Source organism: Oxyura jamaicensis, unplaced genomic scaffold, assembly GCF_011077185.1.
Source record: "Oxyura jamaicensis isolate SHBP4307 breed ruddy duck unplaced genomic scaffold, BPBGC_Ojam_1.0 oxyUn_random_OJ53, whole genome shotgun sequence".
Taxonomy (NCBI): domain Eukaryota; kingdom Metazoa; phylum Chordata; class Aves; order Anseriformes; family Anatidae; genus Oxyura; species Oxyura jamaicensis.
The window spans coordinates 9,888-29,128 of NW_023305647.1; the positions used below are offsets into that span (position 1 = coordinate 9,888).

General features: G+C 47.4%; 1 protein-coding gene across 1 annotated transcript; it reads right to left on the reverse strand.

The window, feature by feature from the left end:
* On the reverse strand, nt 1-16,409 carry LOC118158739 (von Willebrand factor A domain-containing protein 5A-like). The gene is given in 19 exon segments (XM_035313420.1): nt 1-201; nt 377-500; nt 814-1,037; nt 2,714-2,917; nt 3,088-3,266; nt 4,700-4,803; nt 5,088-5,252; nt 5,408-5,522; nt 6,003-6,085; nt 6,497-6,641; nt 6,897-6,985; nt 7,130-7,257; nt 7,986-8,100; nt 8,233-8,375; nt 8,735-8,867; nt 8,869-8,958; nt 9,100-9,347; nt 10,143-10,211; nt 16,290-16,409. Coding segments are annotated over 18 exon segments (2,412 nt in total). The 5' UTR covers nt 10,186-10,211; nt 16,290-16,409; the 3' UTR covers nt 1-121.
* Nucleotides 16,410-19,241: the final 2,832 nt, after the last annotated feature.

Genomic DNA, 19,241 nt, shown 5'->3' on the forward strand with positions numbered 1-19,241 from the left:
TTCATATTTTATTTTTAGTGTTGTATTAATGATATTGAATATCCTTTCAGACAGTTTAGGTCAGTAATCCTGGCTGCATCCCTGCCCAACTTTTTGCTCACTCCCAGTAGTATGGGGAAGTTCACATCCCGAAGCTGATGGGCTCTACCAAGCAGCCTAAGAGGGAATTTGCTGCTTCCAGATATTCATCCAGATGGATCTCTGCAAGCAGAGAGAAAAGGTAGAGGGCGAACACAACTCAGAAAGGGAAGACAGTGTGTATTGACAGTCTCATAGACTGCCACATAGGAGCACAGGGAAAGAGGAACATGGGTGCTGGCTGTGCGTTTTGTAGGAAATGCCTAGAGTATGACTCCTCCCAGCAAAATCTACTTACCAGTTTGGTCCCGTAGCCACCTACAAGCCTTGGCCTCCAAAAGTTCTGACCAAGACACCCTCCATTGATACTGGTGCAACCAGACTAAGGCCAACACTGTGGCCCAGGCAGTTGGCTTCACATCCTGTGGAGGAAAATGGAACAATCAGGGGGAAAAGAAAGACCAAACCTAAAATAGCACAAACCTTTGGACAAATCTTTGCCTGAAATGAGGACTTCCACACACACACACACAAATTCTCTAAGCTTCTGAAATCCTCAAAGCCAGAAAGTTCCCAGATACCTGTGTTGATTACATCTCTCCTTTCTACAAGCAGCCAGCCTCAATATCCTGACTGTTCTGATCTTCTCCTGCTGGTTCAGCTCAGACTGGAAACTTGGAGGAGAGAAAGGTTCAGCTCATGATATTTTCCCCCACCTGCCCCTGAGCTGCTTACCTTACTGGGCCTTTGGCCCTTAACTTCAGCCTGGCTGAGCCCCAAGGCTGAGGTCAGGGCTGAGGTCAGGTCCCATGAGCCATTTGCTTTCTGGAGTGCCACTACTGCCCTGAGACTGGAGAAGTCACACAGTCTTGTCGACAATGGTGAAATTTTCCAGTCCCAACTTATGTGAAATGGTGGTGGTTCCTCCATCACCAGCTCTTCAGGAGGAGATTCCTGCTCTGGAAGACAGAAATATTCACATAGCTCATATGAGATAGGCAATGGATAGTAACCTTAATTTTTGCCTTCTCCAGGTATCCTCAACTGTCCTACATCCTTTCTGGGTTTTCCAAAGTTTTCCCAGACCTCCAAAGGCATCCTGAACTTTTCCAGAACTCCCAGAGCATCCTCAAATGTTCCCAGTCCCTCACAGGTATCCTGACACTGCTGATCTTATAGGTCTTTTCCAACCTAAATGATTCTATGATCATTAAAGGTCCCTTCCAATCCAAACCATTCTATGATTCTACAGCATTTAAAGCCCCACTTCATCCTTCTCCACTATCAATTCTTGAACCTACCAGTGTCATCATGAGCTGCTCTTTTCCACATTATGGAATATAATGTGTAGCTTCTTTGAAGCTACAACAGCACTGCAATACATGAGCGTGAAGGTGAGGAGGGTCAAGCACAGACCATAGGACATTAACGTTCTAGGCATGGCTGAGTTCTGTAGCAGAATTAAGAGCTTTTATAGCAGAAGAAGTATTGGGGAACAAAGAAGTTGGGGGCAGAATTAGGGATCATGTAAAGCTAGCCTAAATGTATATAAAGTAATTTAGGTTGGCAGGAATTTCTGGAGGTCATCTAGTCCAATGCCATAAATCAGGGAAGTTTTCATTTAGATCAACTTGCCCAGGAACTTATCTTGAACAGCTCCAAGGTTGAAGATTCCAACAGTTCTTGGTTATACTTATGATTAAAAACAAACAAACAAACAAACAAACAACCTTCCTCATACCCATTCAATATTTCCGTTGTTCCAACTTGTATCAATTGCCTCTTGTCCTAATGTCATGTACCTCCAAATCTCTGTATTCTTTGGATCTTCCTCCAGTCAGGTAGTTGTAGACAAGGTATCCTTATTAACAAAACCAGTTCCTTCAACCTCTTTTAGCATGCCATGTATTTCAGCCTCCTCATTTTAGTGGCCTTCCTCTAAATTCATTCTAGTATATCAATGCCTTTATTGTAATGAGGGAGTTTCCAGTAATTATCACATGCCTTTTCTTTCTGTTTGGACACTACAGTCAGGCTCAGCTGACTCTGGATGCCTCCCCTAAAAGGCCTAGTTTGTTCTCACCAGAACCTGTTCTCACCATACCTATTCTGAAGCTGAAGGTCTGCAGGTTGAGCAGGAGCCTTCCTATTGGTGCCAGAAGTCCCAAGCCTCCAGCTTTCTCCATTTTGACTGTGAATTCCAGAAGTCCTATCTTCCTTGCTTCATGTCACTCAAAATATTCTCTCTGCAGACTTTCCACAAAGACCACAGCAATCTCCTCTTCATTCACCCTGATGGTGTGCATTGTGCTCATTACTTTTAGTTCCTTCAGTTAGCAGCTCCAGGCCTTGTCTAGAGTATACCTCTCACAGAGGAGGGCACTTCTGCCCCAGCCCCAGAGAGAAGCACCAGCCTCTCTCTTCAGCTCAAGACCTAGACAGCAGTCTCTTCCTTTCATGCTCCATCTAGACTGAGGCTTCCAATGCACTATGGGCAAATTTGCTTTGCCTATTTCTCCATCCATCACCAGCAGAGTGATAATCAGGAAGTCTAGTGAGAAAATAAATACTGAAAGGACAGTTCAACCGTTATGCAACACAACAGAGAATCCACAGTTGAGAATTTTCTACTTACCTTTACAGGAAGATGAAAGCTTGGTCAGTGCTACAGCGTCAGAGGCTTTGGGATGAAGCATCTCAAGACAGAACTGGAACTTTTGGACCATCCAAAACTTAGTGGAGTTGAACCACACAGGTCTGAAGCCACACCAGAGGAGCTGGCAGGGAACCAGGTTGCGAGAGGGAGGAAACAGCATGGGGGAGTCTAGAGGCAAAGAATCTGAGAGAGAAGCAGGAAGATGGGGCGTGAGGGTTGGACTAATGTATTTTAGAGAGAGGCAAAAGGTTGTTCAGGCCCACAGGATATGGGGCTGGTGATGGTGAGGAGGCATCAGACCAGCAAGTTCCACTTTCCCCTTACAATCCTATCCCCACGATTCTTGGCCTTACCACGGTGCCAGGTATCCATCAGTCCCATGCGTACAGCTATGCTGGATGTGAAGGGGGATTGGACCCCCAGGCTGAGGCTGAACTGAACTGCATTTTGCCAGATGTCCTCTGACCTGCTTGTCCCATCCCGGGACAGTTTCCACAGCAGATGCATCACGGCCATACGGTGCACTGGCAGCCTGCAGGGAAAGGGAGTTAGTCCTTTTTTCCACTGTGGGTAGGGGGATGAGATCATAGAATCAAAGAATGATTAAGGTTGGAAAAGACCTCCAAGATCATCTGGTCCAACCGTCCCCCTACCACCAATATCACCCACTAAGCCATGTCCCTAAGCACCACGTCCAACCTTTCCTTAAAACCCCCCAGGGACGGTGACTCCACCATCTCCCTGTGCAACCCGTTCCAGTGCCTGACTACTCTTTCTGACAGGAAAAGTCTCCTCATTTCCAACCTAAACCTCCCCTGACTTGAGGTCATTTCCTCTTGTCCTATCACCGGTTATCTGCAAGAAGAGGCCAACACCCAGCTCCCCACAACTTCCTTTCAGGTAGCTGTAGAGAGCGGTAAGATCTCTCCTGAGCCTCCTCTTCTTCAGACCAAACAACCCCAGTTCCCTCAGATGCTCCTCATAAGAATTGTGCTCCAGACCCTTCACCAGCTCTGTAGCCTGTCTCTGGACATGCTCCAGGGTCTCAATGTCCTTCTTGTAGTGAGGAGCCCAACACTGAACACTGTTCAAGGTGTGGCCCCACCAGCGCAGAGTACAGATCACATCCCTGGTCCCTGGCTACATTATTCCTGATACAAGACAGGATGCCAGTGGCCTTCCTGGCCACCTGGGCACACTGCTGGCTCATGGTCAGGCGAGCATCAATCAGCACCGTCAGATCCTTTTCTTCTGCACAGCTTTTGAGCCACTGTCCCCCAAGCCTGTAGTGCTGCATGAGGTTGTTGGGACCAAAGTGCAGGACCCGGCACTTAGCCATTTTGAACCTCATCCCATTGGCCTCTGCCCATCAATCCAACCTGTCCACATCCCTCTGCAGGGCCTTCCTGCCCTCCAGCAGATTGACACTTCCCCCTGCTTGGTGTTGTCTGCAGACTTACTGAGGGTGCACTCAATTTCCTCATCCAAATCATTAATAAAGATATTAAAGAGGATGGGTCCCAACACTGACCCCTGGGGAACATCACTGCTGACCAGTCACCAGGTGGATTTCACTCTGTTCACCACCACCTGCTGGGCCCAGCCATCCAGCCAGTTTTTAACCCAGCAAAGAGTGTACCTGTCCAAGCCATGGGCTTCCACCTTCTCCAGGAGAAAACTGTGGGAGACCGTATCAAAGGCCTTGCTGAAGTCTAGGCTACATCATCAGTCTTTCCCTCAACCAAGGCTGCTGTGGAGTAGCAGTAGGAGTAAAGAGGAGGGGGCAGTGGGGCAATGGTCACCCAAATCCTCTCTCCAGATCAAGGCAGAGGAGACAAGTTGGGAGCACTGGAAACCCATATTGTCTTCCCATCTCAAGGTATGCAAGTAAAGGACACCTATTGTCCCTCCTCCAGACCTTGATAACGTCCCTTTGTCTTGTGGGCCATTGTGTTACCCTCTCACCTGTCATCTGCTGATGGAGACAATGAGAACCTGAGTGTGTAATCGAAGGACTGGCTGCCTACATGGTACTTTAGGGTCACAGCTGCCACATCTGCTTCTGGATCCTGGGGACACAAGGGAAAGAGTCAGACAGAAAGTTTATCTGCAAGGCACAGGGAAGCTGGCCACTTAGCTTCCCTCTCTGCTCTGCTAAAGCAATAGATAGATGTCCATAGTTGGAGCAGAGGCAGTGGCATCTTGGGGGGGGGGGAAAACAGGGTTCACAGAGACATAACACTGGTCTTTCCCAGGTCTAGCAGAAGTGAAGGACTCCTTGTGTTGAGAACGTGAAACCGGGAGCGTTTCCTGTATCTTCCAGAAAGCCTTGCTCCTGGATCTGATCTCTCACCTGTGCTTGTCCATGGATCTGGGCATAGATGATGCTCTGATGTCCCTGGAAGATCGACTCAGGAGCTTTTCTAATCATTGTCACCTCCAGGCCTGGTGGAAGGTCCCAGTGCAGTGAGATCTCACTTGCCAGAGGCTGCAGGGCCTGCTTCAGGCATTTCACTGCCTGGTGAGGGGACACAGAGAGCACAGACTGCTGGAGGGGGTCTCTGAGTTGGAGTGGATGATGGCATTTGGATTGCCTTGCATGTCTAGGAGAACCATTGGAAGTGCTGAATAGAGCAGTGGGAGTGCTGGAAGCTCAGGCACCTGGGCAGTTACCTCAGATGTCATGTCCAGCCTGGAGTGGATGCACACACATTCACCCTTGGTCTCCAGGGAAATGGCCTGGGAAAGGTTGAAGCTGTCACAGCTGTTAACAGGAAAACAGAAACACCTGTACAGGAAAAGAGAGGAAGGTTAGAGAGTGGACAAAGGTGAGAGGTAAGAAGGATAAGAGTGGTATAAAGGAAAGGTAAGAGTGTTTTTAATGGTGGGAATGAAACGGTGATTCAGCTTTCTCTCACCCTGGAATGAGAGAGTTTGCCTGCTCTGTAGGGAGAGGTTGAACTGGTTTGGGTTATAGAGGTCATGTGAATGGGTTTTGGACCCTCAGAGCACACTGAGGTATTGCATGGTGAGAGGGAAAAGAAAAAGTGCTGAGAACAGCCTGAAAAAAATGTGAGAGAAGGCCCACTACAAGAAGAGTATAGGCAGTCTCAGTGAGGTAAGCAAAGTGTGTGTGGAGGTAATTGCTGAAGTCCCATCAAAGTAAAGAGGAGATGTAGGACAGACTAAGACCAGAGAGAATTTTTGAAAGACTGACAGTCAGGGTGAGTAACCATGTTGGGGGACAGGAACAGGGCTCCCCCATTACCGATGGTCATCGCTGTAGCGGTGGACCTCAGCCATGATAGCTTCCTCTTTGCTGGAGATCTTCCTCTGGATGAATATGAAGAGCTGAGGCAGAGAGGAGGGGAAACAAAGATTTTTAAGGCTGTGCACCCTCACAGAGGAAAGATACTCTCCTAAAATGCAGGCAGCCTTCCCCAGCTTGCTCCCTTACCCTCTTCCACCTTGAAAGAGGGAGAGAAAGAGATTGTCTATCTCCTTTCAGGAACACCAAGACATCTGTTAGTACAAAGTGGCATGCCACAAGGAATATCCATTTTCTCCAAAGGCAAATTCCACAGAAGCCCTCCCAAGCTGCTCGCCCCAAAAATGGTGTCACCCTTTGACATGAGAATGCCCCCCTACATGGCAACTCTCAATGCAAGCGCCAGCAGCAGGACATATGATGAGTACTGAAATTTACCATTGCCTCACTGGTTACATTCTTTCACTTCCCCATTACACTTTGTGCCCTGATACCTGGCGGGGATGCCCACAGAGGAGTGGTGTGCTGTAGATAGACTTTAGGAGGCCCAAGAGGTCACAGCCCCCTAGATCAGGGCAGATGGAAGAGAGGCGTCTCACAGCATTGTCCATGCTTTCCTGTGTGTATTCCACACTTTGCCTGTGGGACAGCAAGCAGAATGTCAGAGGGAGGGAACCTGGTCCACAGCTATCCCCACATGACCACTTCCCAGGAAAGCCCTACCTCACTACCAGTGTTCTAGAAGCAGCCGGAAAGGAGAACTTACTCTATCAGTGCCACTAACAGATCCAACCCCACAGCTGCCATCCAGCTAGAGCTTGTCCTATAGTTTCACTTAGAAGAGTCATACTCAACTTGCCCCTTGGCCCTGCCCAAACATCATCCCCAACTCACGGATAGAAGGCTTTGAAAGTGGCCCCAAAACTGTAGATGTTGAAATAGCAGCCCACAGGCAAACTCTTGAGGAGGAAGAGCAGTGTGTTCTAGGGACAGACAGAAAGATAGGCAGAGCTTAGATGGGAAATCTAGGCAGAACATCTACTCCCATGAAGCAGCTTGCCTCTATCCCCACCACCTGAGCAGAAGTATTGTGAAAAGTCCACACTGAAGACCTCCTCAGATGGTACCTGTGCATCCTGGTAGAGGCTGCAGTCTATGAGAAAGAGGAATTCCCCAAGTTGGCCTGTACTGGGCACCACTTCAGGAATGCTGGGCTTCAGTGTCACCATCACCACAGGGTCTCCCAGCAGAGATCCTGGAGCGTGGGGGGGGAAGCAAAGAGGATTTTTAGGTTGGAACACCCTGTCTCTTTGGTTTTGTCTTACACGTTGCCCTTAGCTCCAGCCTATGATATTAACTTAGAAGGAGCTGCTCCCTCAAGGGTAGAGAGGCCTTTCAAAGAGATCTTAACAAATTAGAGGGCTGGGCAATCACCAACAACATGACATTCAACAAGAGCAAGTGCCAAATTCTAGATGGGTCTAGAGGGGAAGACGTATGAGGAGCAGCTGAAGTCACTTGGTTGGTTTGTTCTAAGAGAAGAGTAGACTGAGGGGAGACCTCACTGTGGCCTACAGCTGCCTCATGAAGGGGAGTAGAGGAGAAAGTGCAGATCTTTTCTCTTTGGTGACCAGTGACAGGACGTGAGGGAATGGTATGAAGCTGTGTCCAGGGAGGTTCGGATTGGATATTAGGAGAAGGTTCTTCACTGAGAGAGCAATTGGGCACTGGAACAGGCTCCCCCAGATAAGTGGTCATAGCACCAAGCCTGTTGGACTTTGAGAAGCATTTGGAAAATTCTCTTAGGCATAAGGTTTAATCTTAGGTAATCCTGAGTAAAACCATGAGTTGGACTTCATGATCCAAGTGGGTCCCTTCCAACTTGTGATATTCTGTGATTCTATAATTTGATGAAGCTATTGCCTGAAAATTCCTCAGATTTCCCCAGTCTCCCTGGTGCCCAGTTCTGCCATCCACACTCACCAGGTGCAGCTTTGGGATCTCTGCTTTCCACCACAGCACTGAGATTGTGAGGGCCTTTGTAATACACAAGCAATTGCAAATCATCAAAGTGCCACGGTGTTGATTTCAATGAAACCTGAGGATAAGTGGGGTGTGGGGAGGAAAGAGAACCAAATAAAAGGACCAAGGAGTCCTTAGGATCATCAGTACATCAGAGACCCTTCCCTGCTTTCCCATTTTGGGCCTCTGGAATCTCACAGGGCCATACCTCAGCAGATGTCTGATCTGGAGCTGTGTATTGCAGAGGGGTGTGGCTGCTGTTAATGTCTATATGAGACACACCGCAGGCTGACTGCAGGCAGATTCTAAAGCGCAAGTTTTTCGTTATCTCATCCTCAGAAATCTGCCAGCCTGCAGGAACAAAAAGATGTGAGAAAGTGAAAGGAGATAACTTAGGGCAGTAGACAGTGATTGTGGAGTACTATCTGTCATGGGTGGTGGTGGTGGGTCAGATGTGGAATCTGAGATTTCCTCACTGCATTGCTTGTATGGGGGGATCTGTATTCTCACTGTGTGGACTGTATAGGAATTTGTGGGGATCTTTTGCTGTGGAGTATTTGAGGAGACTTGGGGGGGCTCCTGGCTGTGAGGTAGGAGATATCTTCAGATTCTATCGGCGTGGCATGTGTGCTGCTATGGGGTCCTGCCCTGCAGAGATGCTAAGGAGGAGTGTGCTCCTCCCTGGTATAGGCACCTGTGGGATCACTCACTAAAGCGTGTGTGTTGGGGCAACAGGTCTCGTGGCCAGCAAAACAAGGCAGCTCCATCAGGATGCAGCGGCAGCTCCTGGATATAGCACAGGTTGATGGCCACCTCCCTCTTAGGAGGCAGGGTCCCCAAAAAAACAAGCAAACACTGGACCCCAGATATCCGGCTGATCTTGCAGGTATCTCAAATTCTCCATGCCTGAAGTGGCTTTGTGCAGCTTCTGGGCCTACCACAAAAGGAGAAAAATGTGTTACTGAGGTCTCAGCAGTATTTTATTCTCTCACTTCCACACTTCACTTCAACCTGAACCTCCCTCCCTGCCCCATCATCCCCCCCCTCCACACACACACACAAGGAATCGGAGTACCTCCTCCTTGTCCCAGAGCATTGCTTCAACACGAGTGTCCCCCATGGTAGCATAAAAGGTGTATACAACAGTGTCAGAGTCCACAGGAAAGATGAACATGATCTCCTCAGAGACTTGCTGCTTATTGCGGAAAAACAGCTTGGACTCCACATCAGCCACAAAGTCCTGGATGGTTACATTTACTGCCACAGATTCCAGCTGTATTTCAGGATAGACTGAAAAGATCCATATTCCCCTGTCAAATAAGGCTGAGGAAGACATACCTGTTGTCAGACTCACTGGTTGACTGTAGAGGATTTTAAATTTGAAGTGTCTGCTTGCAATAGGCAACATCTGTGTGTCCAAACTTGCCAAAGAAATACAATTTGCCAAAGTTGACAAATAGCAATGAAAGGTCCCTAAGGCTGCCAGCATGTTTCACTTGGAACACATTTCCTCATCTCTCTAAACCCCCTTCTATCGAGCATGGACCTCAGATAACCTAACTGTTCCATGCTTCACCTTCGTTCAGACCTATCATGGCGTTGTGAAGAGTCTGTCTGTCCTTCAATATGTAGAATGAGATAGCCCCACAACAAGCTTCATGCAAGTAGCAGGAAGAGCTCTGCAGGTCTTCAAACCTTCATACCGTATCTCAGAGACAAGGAGCAAGTCCTACCTCCTGTTTTGAGACTAATGTTCCAGAGAGATTAACTTAAGTGGATATACGACTCATTTTGCACTACTAAAAAGGAAGGAGGGACCCTCGCATAACATAAAAGGTAGAGTCACAGGAGGTCCGCATCATCGTCCCATTTCTTGATGGCTTCCCTGGAAAGCCCTGAGCATTACGGGTGAAATGAATCACATGTACAACAACCTCTTTTTTCCTATGCAACTCAGAAAAAGTAAATTCTGACTACAGGCCATGACACTGAGTTCCCAGAACACAAAGAAATGTGTTTCCCTCTCAACCATTCAAGAAATCAGTTCCTTTCCACATCGCTCTCCGAGCAAAATTTCCCTAGCTGTTCACAGACACCACACTCCTGGCCCCAACTCACCCCTGTACATACGATGCTTTCTCAGGATGCCACTTGGCCTCATCCTGACTTTCTGGTTGAAGACAGGTTCTGTGTGGGAAAGAGCATAAAGTGAGCTATGCAAGAAACTAGGCACCTCCATCTTCCCTTCTTCTAAGATAGGAAGCTCCCAACATACATGGCCAAGATGACTCTTGCTTCCTCACATCCTTATCTCAAGATTCTTTTTCACTAGCCTGGTAGTAGATTGGTAGGAGAGAGGCCTGGGATGGGAATTGCAGATGTCCAAAAAAAATCTGTTGGTTCAAGGGCTATGTATGTGTGCTTAATTTACACTAGACAGGGAAGGGAAGGTGGCAGAAATAATGGGTCAGAGACTGAGAAACAAGGCAGAGCATGGGTTTGGGCCTGAGTGGTGGTAACTGCACATGGAGGAAACCAGCACCAATGATGACAGGAAGAAATGGGCTGAGGGGTGGACAAAGAGCAGATGAAACATAGTCTGGGCAGATGGGTGGATGCATACATGGATTTGTGTGAAGAGAGTGGCAAAGCTGTTGGTTGGAGAGGGCTGTATGTAGTAGCAGCAGGAGTGAATGGCAGAAAAATATGAACATGTGGAAAGTTGGGCAGGAAAATGGATTCATTAATTTGTAGTTGGATGCAAGGATGGGCATCCAGGGAAGTGGGGGGCAGATGAGTTTGTGGAGGTTTTATCCAGCTGGACAGCTAAGCTCCACCTCAACTGCTCTCTCACTCCCCCTCCTCAAAGGGAAAGAGGGAGAACATATGATGGAAAGGGCCCAAAGGCTGAGATAAGGACATGGCAATAATTCAATAATTATCGTGACAGGCAAAACAGACTCAGCATAGGTAGGCTAGAGAAATTTATGACCTATTACTAACAAAATAGAGGAATGAGAGACTTCAAACAAACAAACAAAAAACCTAAAAACACCTTCCCCTCATCCACCGTCTTCCAATTCCTCCACCTGAGTGGTGCAGGGGAACGGGTGAATGGGGGCTGTGGTCAGTCTATAGCACTTCGTCTCTGCCACTCCTTCACAGCCACTCTCTGCCCTTGCTCCACATGGGGTCCCTCCCATGGGATGCCATCCTTCACAAACTGATCTTGTGTGGGCTTCCCACAGGCAGCAGCTCTTCAAGAACTGTTCCAATATGGGCCTGTACCACAGGGTCCATCTATCTAAGCAGACTGCTCCAACATGAGTCCCCCACGGATGGCAGCACACCCCAGATCCCCTGCCCCACCGTGGGACCCATGGTGGGACCCCATCCTCCATGGTCTGCAGCATGGAGATCTGCTCTGCTGTGGGACCCATGGGCTTCAGCGGGACAGCCTGCTCTACCAGGGGCTTCTCCACGGGCCACAGGGGAACTTTGTTCCACTTCCTGGAGTACCTCCTGCTCTCCTTCTTCACTGACCTTGGTGTCTGCAGGGATGTTTCTCAGTCCTCTCACTCCCAGCTGCTGTGTGCAGCAGCTTTTCCCTTTCTTAAATCTGCTCTTACAAAGGCACAAAAAACATCAATTATTGGCTCCGCCCTGGCCAAGTGTGGGTCCCTTAGGGGCTAACTGAAACTGGCCCTTATCTAACACTGGGCAGCTTCTGGACTCTTCTCACAGAGGGCACCTGTGCAGCCCCCCACAACCAAAATTTTGCCACGTAAACCCCATACATTCCCCCAAGCCAAGAACAAGCTGCCAGATGGAAAAAAACATCTTTGAGTTCATCAGGTTTGTATGAAGCATAGGGTGATTTGTTACCGTAAAAGCCAGTCAAAGAAACTCGCTAAGACTCTCATTTTGGAGTTTCAGAAAGCAGGCATTCTTTAACTGAGGTGCCTGATGCACAGGGGATCACTTCACCTGGTGTGTGCACTGAGTTGCTTAATGACAAAGGTTATGTGCAATCAAAATATACATATTCATTTGATTTCTGCTGGATAATTATCATATTCATATTACATCCCAGAAGCCATTAAAATATTCAATATGCGTCCCTGACGCATGCACATTTGTTTCTACTGGTGGTCTTCCAGGGTCTTCTGGTGGTCATCAGTAGTCTTCCTTGCTGTGTTCACTGGTTGAACCCAGTTCTTGTGCATGATCAGGACATCTCATTCTTTCTTTTCTTATTGTTTCAATTTTGGCATGCACACTGAGCTCAGTCATTTACACATCCAAGGACATATGCATAGCATGAGTTCCTCATCTCATCTTCTTATGACACATCCTCCAGGCCTGGATCATCTTGCTTTCACTCTGAGGTGCAAGAGTGTACACTTGCTTACAAATGAAGCATTTCCATTAGCAGGAAAGTAATCAGTGAAGAACCCACTGACCAGTAAACTGCTGTGAAGACGTAGCAATCCTGACCAGATGACCAGCACACAGAGGAGCTGTTGATCCACACAGTAGTTAATCTGAGGAGGCCTGGGCCTGTGCTGTGCTGTGCTCGATGTCCAGACTGGCCTTCAGTGCTGCACTAATCTCCTGCCCACTGCCTAACCTCAGCAGCTTATTATAATGGAGGAGCCCACAGGCAGCTTCCGCTCTGTACCAGTGATTACAGCGCCTGCATGGTGTTGCTTTTTTGTAAAAGTGCAGCAAGAAGTAATTATGTGAACATCCTTTATGTTTTCCTTTAAGAAAATCCTCCAATAACTGATGAAACCAAGATAACCCACATGCACACAGGAGATGCCCAGCATGCTGCACCAAATTGAAGACTTATCTAACTCATCTGATGCTTTACAGCTTCTAGTTCCCATAGATCCCAGCATCAAAGAAAGGTAAAAATCTCTATATCATTCTCTCTTTTGGGTTAGCATTAATAAACAGCATTTTAAATGATACTTTACAGTAAAGTCTGAGTGCTTGGGGGTTGACATGAAGACAATTTAATAGGACTGAAAATGAAGGAATAATAATAATAATAATGGTAATAAAAATAATGGCGATGGTGATCATAAATATAAATGTAAATAATACGAGAGTATAGAAAGCAAGTGATGTACAATGCATCACTCACTACCTGCTGGCTGATACTCATCCCATCGCACACAGTGGCCCCAGCCCACACTCCAGCCAGCCAGCCCACATTTATTGTTCACCATGATGTTGTATGGTATGGAATATCCCTTTGGCAGTTCAGGTCAGCTGTCTTGGCTCTGTCCCCTCCCAGCCCTGTTTCTTGTGCACCCCCAGCCTCCTTGCTGGCAGGGCACTGTGAGAAGCTGAAAAGTCCTTGACTTAGTGTAAGCACTGCTCTGCAAAAATTAAAACATTGTTATGATATCAACATTATTCTCATCCAAAATCCAAAACAGAGCATCATACCAGCTACTAGGAGGAAAATTAACATTATCCCAGAAGAAACCAGGACAGCTCACAATGAACAATACACTAGTAGTTGTACTCCTAAATTCCACGGATTTAATGAATAAGATCTCCTGGCTGGAGAGGAAGACTCGCACAGAGTCAGGATGATGGGGAACAGGGAGCAGGAGGGCTGCCAGGGGTTGTGCAACAGGGCACTGAAAGAGCAGGTGAGAATGTGGCAGATGGATGAATGGTGAGTGAAGGGGATATGAATGGGGACAGAATGAGAAAGGGAAGGAAGGATGTTCATTCACTGCCGTAGTGATCTTGGCTGGAGAATCATCACACACAAAGGAGTTAGTGATCCACACAACAGTTCACCTGAGGAGGCACAGGCCTGTTCTGTGCTGTGCTGCACATCCAGCTTCAGCTTCAGGATTGTGCTGGGCTGCACAAATCCCTTGGCTGCAAGATAACCTCAGCCAGATCACTGTAACAGAGCTGACACCGTAGCCTGCTCATTTTAACATATTGTATGCTGATCAGGTAGATCACCATTGCATGTTGCACAGACTGAGGTTCCAACATTGATGGGGACGTGCTTATCTATGCTATCCTCTTTCTATATGTATCATATTTCTTTATTGTCCTAAATCTAGAAAATGTCATTTTAAATGATACTTTACAGCATCTGAGTGTCCTTTTTAATGGGATCATAGTAAACCAGCAACTCTTGGTGCAAAACATTTGATGCAGACATCAGATCCCAGTGAGAAATGCCTTTCTGAAAAAAGGAGGAAGGGAGACTGAGTGCCTGGCTGGCCTGCATTAAAGTGTGGGGGCAGCTGCAAGGTATTTGCTCAGGGGAGTTTCCTGGTGATTTTGGAAAGGAGGAAGTGCCTCAATATTCCAGTCCAGCTTAAGTATTAACTTATTTCAGGGAGTAAGGTGTAAGGAAGGAAAATTTGCACTGTGTTTGGTTGGTACCAAAGTGCTTGAAGCAGCCACAGGGATGTTTGGAGCTAAAGCAGCAGCTCTGCCTAAGCTGCCGGTGCAGCAGCACCTGGGTGACAGGGAGCAATCAGTGGGGGAAAGGGGCAGGGTGGCCTGGGCACCTCTGAGGTACGAGCTTCTTGTTGGGGAGAATGGGGATCAGAGACCTAGTTGACCCTGGGATGGAGTGGAGAGTGGGGTTGGTGGACACGTACAGCAACAGCATTTCTATCTGGCCATGGGAGATGACAAAGGCAAAGGAGAGGGGCTGAAAGGAAGCTTGGAGCACTGGGGCATCGGCCCTGCTTGCCCCTCCCCAGTCGACGGGGAAGAGGCACCTTGCTTAATTGTGCCCCCCCCTCCCCGCAAATGAGACCAGGCAAGGGAGGACCCCTCTGCAGCATGGCTGACAGTGAAGGCTGGGGAGGGGGGTTGGGGAGGGGGAGGAATGAGTGTCTCCCATGTGCTCTGCTTGTAACACTGGGCAGATGGTGTAATAAGCAATGGGCTATGACCGTCCTACATACAGGAGTAGAAGTCAGCCTATTGCATGGAAATCCACCCCATTGCCCCAGGAGTAAACATGAATGTTAACACAAGCAGGGCAGGGGCAGGAAGGGGAGGAACCATCTTGCAAAGTCATTCTAAGCTTTCAGCCAGGAGGATGTGATGCATGACCATGCAGTTCCATTCCAGGCATAATGATACAGCACATAGAGAGAGCTCAGAACTGTGAGCTCTTGATGATCGTCCTCAGTCAGGGTGGGATTTCTGAGGAAATGGTTCTTGGGAACCTCCCTTTTGTTCCCAGGAGATGGAGAGACTCCAGCACCCCTGACTCAGCTCAGCATTAATGGCAGTCTTGTATTCTCTGCCAGTGCTGCCCCAAACAGTTACCGAGGTAATGGGATTTTAACACGTGTAAATTTGAAAGGACCCCATAAGAATTAAAGACAGCTTTTCATCTGGGACTGGGGTCTGCACATAGCAAAAGTACAGAATGAGAAAAACAGAGAAGAAGAAAGGAAGGAAAATGACTATGTCCAGCCTGCCACCAGGGACAACTCACCACAAAAAGAACAAGTATGTGTCCGCACCTTACTCATGTAAGAAAGTGATACTCTCATACACACATACTCTTTGTCCCTGGTGCTCTCAGAGACTCCTGTCTTCAGTCAGCTATCCTTTCTGCCAGTTTCTTTAAGCTGTACATGGATAAACCTCCAGTTGCTGGAAGACCCCATTGTCAGAGGAGTTCCCGTGAAGGCCATTGCTATTTGATAAAACTGAGTGGTGCAAAGTTAGTAGAAGACTGACTAAGGACATCATTATGTGTTCATAGTAGAAATTTTGTTTTACCAGCAACCATTTTTTAAGCAATCTAGTAACAAAATATGCATGCTAATACACTTATTCTGTATTATGAATTTATGAATGTCATGATCTCTTCACGTATGTCTCATGGGCAATTTGTATCTTAGCTGGCACACTTTCTGTCCTCAGCCATGCCTATATATCCCAAATATATAGGCAGCATCTAAACTAATTTACTCAAACCAGTTCCATTTTTGCACTCTCTCTGAGGGTATACGTTGTTCTTAGTCTCATGCAAAAGCCCTGCAAGTAACAAGAATGGGCAGACTCATTGCCCAGAGCAACAGAAATGAACAGCAACACAAGTTCCACGCCCCTCAGCCTGGCAGGATTGGACAGTTAAAACAGATGCGCAGAAGCCTCCTAACCTTTGCAGCAGTACAGCAAGTACAAACAAACAAACGTGCACATGTGCACAGAACAGCTGTAAGGATGGATGCAGAGACACTCACTCACCATGGAACAGCAGCCTGCAGCAGGAGCAATGAGCAGACAGACAGAGGAATGGTTCTGTGACTGAACCCTGTCAGCTGCAGCATGAAAGTATGGACAGACCTGCTCAGAGGAGGAGGAGGAGGGCTGATCTCCGCAGGAAGTGGGAGGGACAGATAGGAACTGAGTTCACTGTTGCAGTGCCTGTGTGGCTGCCTGGAATGCAGCCAAACGTGCACTCAGGGCTGAGAACCAGGGATGCTGCCAGTCCTTCCTGCTGGGATGGGCTAGGGGGACTGGAGATGCTGCCAGCCCTGCCTATTGGGGTGGGTGGAAGGCACTGGGTGTGGGGATGCTCAAGGTCTCTGGGCTGTTCTGGAATGTCAGAGGAGCCATGAAGAAAACAAGGCCATGGGGAACCTGCATGGGAAATGCTTTTTGGGCCTGGATGGAGGAAAGAGGCCAGGGAAGGCACTGACAGAGACCATGAAATGTGTTGGCCACCTCCTGGGGCTCCAAGCCCCACTTTTGCCACTTGCAAAAGGCTTGTTGTGTGCAGCCAGGGCGATCAGGGAGCAAACTACAGCAGCACTGCACAGGGCGGGGCGTCTGCCCAGTGCTGCCCACTCCACTGAGGGGCTGGGCTCAGGGGATGGGGGTGGGCTCCTGTGTTCCCCTCAGGAAGAACCCAACAGCCAGAAGTAAAAGTGGGTGCTGAGCAGGTAGCTTCTCCAAATGGTCACCCCAGTTGCCCCTGCACCCACACAAGCACTTCAAACAAGTTCATTAGTCAGCCTTCCTGATGCTCTTCCCTGCCTTTTACTTTGCCAACATGCCTCATTGGGTCTGACAGGATACAGGTAGGGAGCCAATTTTAGAGCAGTGAAGAAGCCTTGGAAGAAGAGATGGGCATCTTATATCTTTCTTGTAGACATTGCTGAGCTTGCTTGGAGGCATACACCCGCAGAGAATTGAATGCCAATGCTGGAAATGGTTCAGTTATGGGTGCCAAAGTTGGGGTCCCACTTTCCTGAGGACCACTTAGACCTCCTTGTTCCCCAGTGCAAAGACTATTTTGGTTGAAAGCTGAAGTCACCAAAGTGCACTAAGTTGCTCCCATCCTGCAACAGTGGATTCCTCCTGCCAAGGAAAGAGTAGGTGGGCACTGGAAATGACAGACAGGGTCCATCATTTTAAGATGGTGTTTGTACCATACTTTCTGGAAGCTTTCTGTTTCTGAGCTGTGGGAAAGTGATTTTAATTCCCCACTAGATACACCATAAAGAAGTTCCATTGCTGGGCTTACAGGTGCAATGTATGAACCTCATCCATGATCAGGACTATGCTGAGTGCATACAACTGAATGAAAGATAAAATAAAGAATATGGGTCATAGCAGATGGAGCCATACTCTACTCCATGGCACCCAGTGACAGGATGAGAGGCAATGGGAACAAAGTAAAATACAGGAAATTCTGATCACGTGTCAGAAAAACGTTTTAACTTTAGAGGTGGTCAAACAATGGAACAGGTTGCCTAGAGATACTGTTCTGTCTCCATCCTTGTAGATGTTCAGAACTGAACTGGGCAAGACCCTCAGTGCACTGCTGTAGTTGACTTGCTTTGAGTGAGTAGGTTGGACTAGAGGTCTTAAGAGCTGCCTTCCAACTTCAAGTAATTCTCTGTTTAAATGCAAGTAAGCATTGCAGTCCCACCCATCTCTTGATGACTCCGGCACCTTTGCAGCTGCCAGCAGGATTTACAGGACTTCTACTTTCCCCTCCTGATGGATTCCTGCTTGGCCATCAAAGGCTCTTTGGGTGCCTTATCGGAAGTTAAAAACACACAAATGCTTAGCCTTAGAGCTTGGTACATGCCAGTTATCTTTTGTATGCATTAAACAATAAACAATTGTTTTATATTTTTATACTTTTAAGTAACATATTTTTGCTAGTAGACTCTCAACGCTGGCTAAATATACCTGAAAAAAGTGACCCAAGAGGAGGACCATGACAAGATCCTATGATTATTGCTGGGCCCGACATTAGTAGAATAAGCTGATAAGATTTATATAAGGTAATATAACAACTCAAAGCTGTGATCGACCTGGGAGAAGGACATAAGGTTCTATTCCACTTGTTGGAGTTTCTGGCAGCTGCCACTGCAGAGTGACAGTCTGTAACGTCTCCACACATCAGCTCTGACACATCAACTTCCCCATGCAGTCCCATGAGTTAGGGTCAGTTTAAAACCCTTAGCTGGGACCAGGTGATCAACAATATCTGCACTGCACTGCTAATCACGGCAGTTTATAGACCTACAATCGTGCTTGTCTCTAATATTTGTCCCTACAAGGCAACACACAAAGCTCAGAGGATATGAATCCCAACAGAGGTTTCTTCTTTCTCGTTGTGGTACATTTTGTGCTTAGGTAAATCAATCAAATAATACATTTTGCTCTTGGAAATAACGTATTAGTTACTCTTGGAAGACTAAATGATGTGTCTTGGTTTCTGGAGTTTGTTCAAAGAGAAACTTTGTGTGCTGTACAAAAATATGAGGCAGAAAAATGATGGGAAATCTGGCCAAGATGCCCTGATTTACCAGGTAAAATGGCACATACAGTTGTCACTTATGGACTTAGAGCATTCACTGACCATGAACAAGGCTGATTCTAGTTTCCTTCTCCCTCTGAGAAAGCTAGGACTGTTTTCTTCCCTCCTCCTGAATGAATACTCTAATGTCCTGGAGTCACTTATCTGCAATTGCTTGTACAAGCCTCTCAGTCACTTTGCCGAAAGCTATTATTCATGGCATAAAGAACAAGTAGCAGAGAGATGCAAAATGACAGTATGGCCTGGGTAGCAAGATAATTGTCTAAGACACATTGCAGTCTCTTCTACAGTGACTTTACTGTATTTCTTTTCTTTTTTTCTTTTCTTTTCTTTTCTTTTCTTTTCTTTTCTTTTCTTTTCTT